Source organism: Gastrolobium bilobum, unplaced genomic scaffold, assembly GCF_033153095.1.
Source record: "Gastrolobium bilobum isolate Gb01-03AN ecotype WA unplaced genomic scaffold, APGP_CSIRO_Gbil_v1 utg30568, whole genome shotgun sequence".
In the NCBI taxonomy this organism is placed as follows: domain Eukaryota; kingdom Viridiplantae; phylum Streptophyta; class Magnoliopsida; order Fabales; family Fabaceae; genus Gastrolobium; species Gastrolobium bilobum.
In genome coordinates this window covers 103,199-107,033 of record NW_026895368.1, presented here as the reverse complement: position 1 = coordinate 107,033, position 3,835 = coordinate 103,199, and the positions used below count along the sequence as shown (strand labels likewise).

The window sequence follows — 3,835 nt, the reverse complement described above, 5'->3', positions numbered from 1 at the left end:
AAAGTGAGATTCACATATTTTTTTTTTAAAAAAGTTATAATCTATTTTTTTTTGTTGCTACAAAAATAAATTTCTGCATTGACAGGAGAAGTACATTTTCCGATATATAATATCGGGACTAAAGGGAACTCATGAAGATGAAGTTCATTTTGTTTATAGAGATAAAAATTGATGATAGTCACTACAAAAGTGTCTGATAAAAACGAACTAAAAGTGTAAAGATGGATGATAATAACGTGCTAGCTAGGGAGACACGTGGACATGCTGCACAAGAAACATAAAATGCTCTATAATTAATTAGAGTGTTACATAAGTAAGCTCCTAATAATGTCTGCTTGAGCACTGTTGGAATCTGTGGTGGCCAAAAGTTGTGATAATCGTTCACTTAAATCATCAACCTCTCTGTGCAAGCTTTTGATGTAGTTGCAAGTCTCATGCAAAACCTTAGCAGCTGAAACCTACAAGAACAAAAAAAGAAAAAAATTAAATAAAATTAATGGTTGTTGTTATATATACTGAGTGCCACAGCCTCACAAATTGTGGGTAAATATTTAAGGGAGGGCATGAGTGTGACTTATCTAGCAAAACCAACCAAAGCCACAGAAACTGAGTGTGCTTGTGTCATGTGCATGTGACTTTGTTTTGTGTTTGTTTTGAGAGAGAGAGAGAGAGAATGCTGAAAGAGATAGGAAAGGAGCAAATTGAATACCTTGTTGGAACGCCTTGCACGTAGCTCAGGGATAAGTTGTTGTAACTTTGAGATGAGATCGGTGATTTGAGCATCAGTGATCTCAGTGGTGGAAACACTGGATTGTCTCGAACGAGATGATCTGCTAGACATTGTCAAGTAAGGGGTGAGTGAGTGTGTGTGTCAGAAATACTATGTTGGTAGTGCTACCTAGAGCTAGGTAGGAAGCTATGGACGAATAGGAAGTGGGTTTGTCAGAGAAGTTACCTCTGAAAGAGCTAGGAATGGGAGCTACCTGTAAGGAATATATATTTAAGAGAGGGAGAAAAAAAAATGGGTTATGTTGTTTTTCCTTATTTTCTTTCTCAGATGGAGGACAGAGAGAAAAGGGTAGCCATGAAAAAAAAAAAAAAAAAAAAACTGGACGAGAGAATGTGTCAGTGGATGTTGGGAGGTGAAGAGGACAAGTGCATGAGAAAGGCATTGGGCTAGGCATGTTAATAAATAGGGATTATTTTGAGAGAAAGAGACAAATAGATAAAATAGGAAGGGGAGAGATACGCCATGCCGTCCTTTCTACTTATGCCCCCAAATTGGGGTTAGAGTTCAAGTGGAAAAGTGGGTTAAGGGAAATGTGCTTGTTTCAACCAACTCCGCGGGACCTCTTTGTGTCAGTCTTTGCACACAACCCCCGTGTTATCTTATTACTTCCTTATTGTCATTTCAATCATTTCATTTTTTTTTTCTCTTATGCTTTTTTTTTTTTTTTTTTTAACTTAACTCAATAATAATTATCTTTTTAAGATGAATTGATTCCTTTTAGTATTTCTACAACTTTAGATTTTTTGAGCTAACTATAGAACTAATTCGAAATGCAAAATTAGTCAGGGATGAAAATATTTAAACTTATCCTAAAAATAACATATGAGAATCGAACCAAAACTTTTTTTCTTTTCCCTTCCTTAACCCAAGTTTAAGTACCCCTTGGAATACATAATTACTGGTATACACATAATAGTTTGTCTATGGTCAATTGAGTATGCCGTTGGGCGAGAAACTTTTAGCAAAATCATATAACACACAACCCCAAGTTTTTTTTGTTTTTAATTTGTTTTTGCTTCATTAGAAGTAATTAAGATAGGATTTGTTTATATGGAGTAAAGTTTTTCAATTATATAAACTTAGAGCATTCGATTCGTCAGGTAACAGAATCAATTTTGTTTTCCTACAAAAGGAACGACAAGTTAAATAATAATAAAAAAATTGAAGAAACACTCTATTCAATGATTTTATCTTGTTTGTAGTGATTGCATGACACTAATTTTTTACCTACAAAATAATTCTTATTTATCCCATAAACTTATCCGCAAAACATAACTTGTATAGACATAATCCAAACAAAAAATCACTTTATTTTATGGATAAACATTGTTGGAATTAAGAAAAAAATCTCAAACTTGCTGGGCCCAATAAGCTAGATTGAAATTAAACTAGTGGAGAGCGTGTAGTTAGTGATGATGACGAAACAAGAGGTAAGGGGTGGCTTGAGACCTAATATCAGAAAGGGTAGAAAAGAAAGAGTCCCTTACAGTGTGGTTTAGGCAGAAGTGGAATATGGAACTTTCAAAGATTTAAAGCCAAACAAGGTTTAAATAAAAAAAAATTTATATAAATTTTTAGGTGGGTTATAGATGCTCGTATACCACTAGCTTCAGAGCATATCTCCCGATCTTTATGAAAATTTTTGGGAGAAATTATGAGTTTGTTTGATGGGAAAAGTATTTTTCTAGTCACCCGAGATAAAGTTATCTTCAATGAGCTCAAAATGATGTTTTTTTAGAGTTATAAGATTAAAAAATTATAATAATAAAGACTAATATAATCCTGCAATATATTATAATTACAAAAATACATTGATTTTCGTTACAAAATGACATCATTTTAGACTCACTGGAGATAACTTATCTCCATTGACTGAAGAAATCCTACCCTTGTTTAATTGTATTTTGGTTTTTTTGTTTTTAAAACCGTTTTATAGAATATTTATAGAAACATAAAGTTATTTTCTGTGTTTTTTTATTGGAAGAAGTATTTCTCCAGTCAGTCACTGAAGATAAAGTTATCTCCAGAGTTCAAAACGACGTCATTTGGGATTATAAGATTAAAAAATTATAATGACAAAGACTAATATAACCTTGCAATATATTAAAATTACAAAAACACCTTGATTTTCCTTCCAAAACGACATTGTTTTGGGCTCACCGGTGATAACTTATCTTTATTGACCAGAGAAATTCTTTACCCTTTATTATTTTGAAAGTTAAAAACTAAAATAAAAAACTAAAATAAATCAGACATATTTTTTAAATTTGATTCTAAAAATAAAAAATAATTACAATTTTTATTTTTATTTTTATAAAATAAGTCTTACCAAACGAATTTTTGTGTTCTAAAAACAGTAATCGAGTCTATAAATCCTACCGATAAAATTTTTACATCGGCTAACCGGTTTAAATAATTTTTTACTGCATAAATTTTGTTTCTTAATTTTGACTCCCACACCGTTAATTTAAAGTAGGAGATGTGATAAAATAATAATTATATTTTAATTATAATGAAAATATTAACAAAAAGCATAGATATGAGTATTATTAACATTGAAAGTTTAACAGAATATTTTATAAAAAGTACACAGATTGAATGGTCAGAGTATAATTATATTTTGGTCTTTAAAAATTTAACGCGTACATTTTTGGATTTAAATAGCGTTTCGATTCGGTCTTGAATTCGTTTCATGTTAATCTCTATACCAGACATAGAAAAAGAAACATCGATCCTAAAGTAAATTTAAATAATTTAAGGACTAAATTGTAATATAATTTAAATTAAGGATTAAATTGCGAGTGAAATGCATTTTTGTCCTCGAAAGAGAAAATTAGTTGTAGTTGTATTCCCACCTCTCATGTATGGCTGCAGTTTCAATCACTTAATGCGTAAACTAATTTAGTAATAGTATTATCTATGAAAGAATATTGAGTAAATAGGTAGATTATATATACTCTATGAAAATATTTATCTTATATAAATTTATAAAATTGATAGTAATTTTTTTTTGGATGCAAGTGAGAATTGAACAAATAATTTAAT

General features: G+C 30.6%; 1 protein-coding gene across 1 annotated transcript; it reads right to left on the bottom strand.

The window, feature by feature from the left end:
* Positions 1 to 227: 227 nt before the first annotated feature.
* On the bottom strand, positions 228 to 841 carry LOC133307534 (transcription factor PRE6-like). The gene is made up of 2 exons (XM_061508060.1): positions 710 to 841; positions 228 to 458 (listed from the first exon to the last, which is right to left on the bottom strand). Exons 1-2 carry the CDS (start codon positions 839 to 841, stop codon positions 306 to 308), a joined length of 285 nt encoding a protein of 94 aa, XP_061364044.1. The 3' UTR covers positions 228 to 305.
* Positions 842 to 3,835: the final 2,994 nt, after the last annotated feature.

Excerpts from the sequence above, each read along its gene's own strand:
- LOC133307534 (XM_061508060.1), bottom strand. The coding sequence starts at position 841 with ATGTCTAGCAGATCATCTCGTTCGAGACAATCCAGTGTTTCCACCACT. Across the intron at positions 459-709 it reads GTGCAAGGCGTTCCAACAAG|GTTTCAGCTGCTAAGGTTTT; the intron begins GTATTCAATTTG and ends TTGTTCTTGTAG.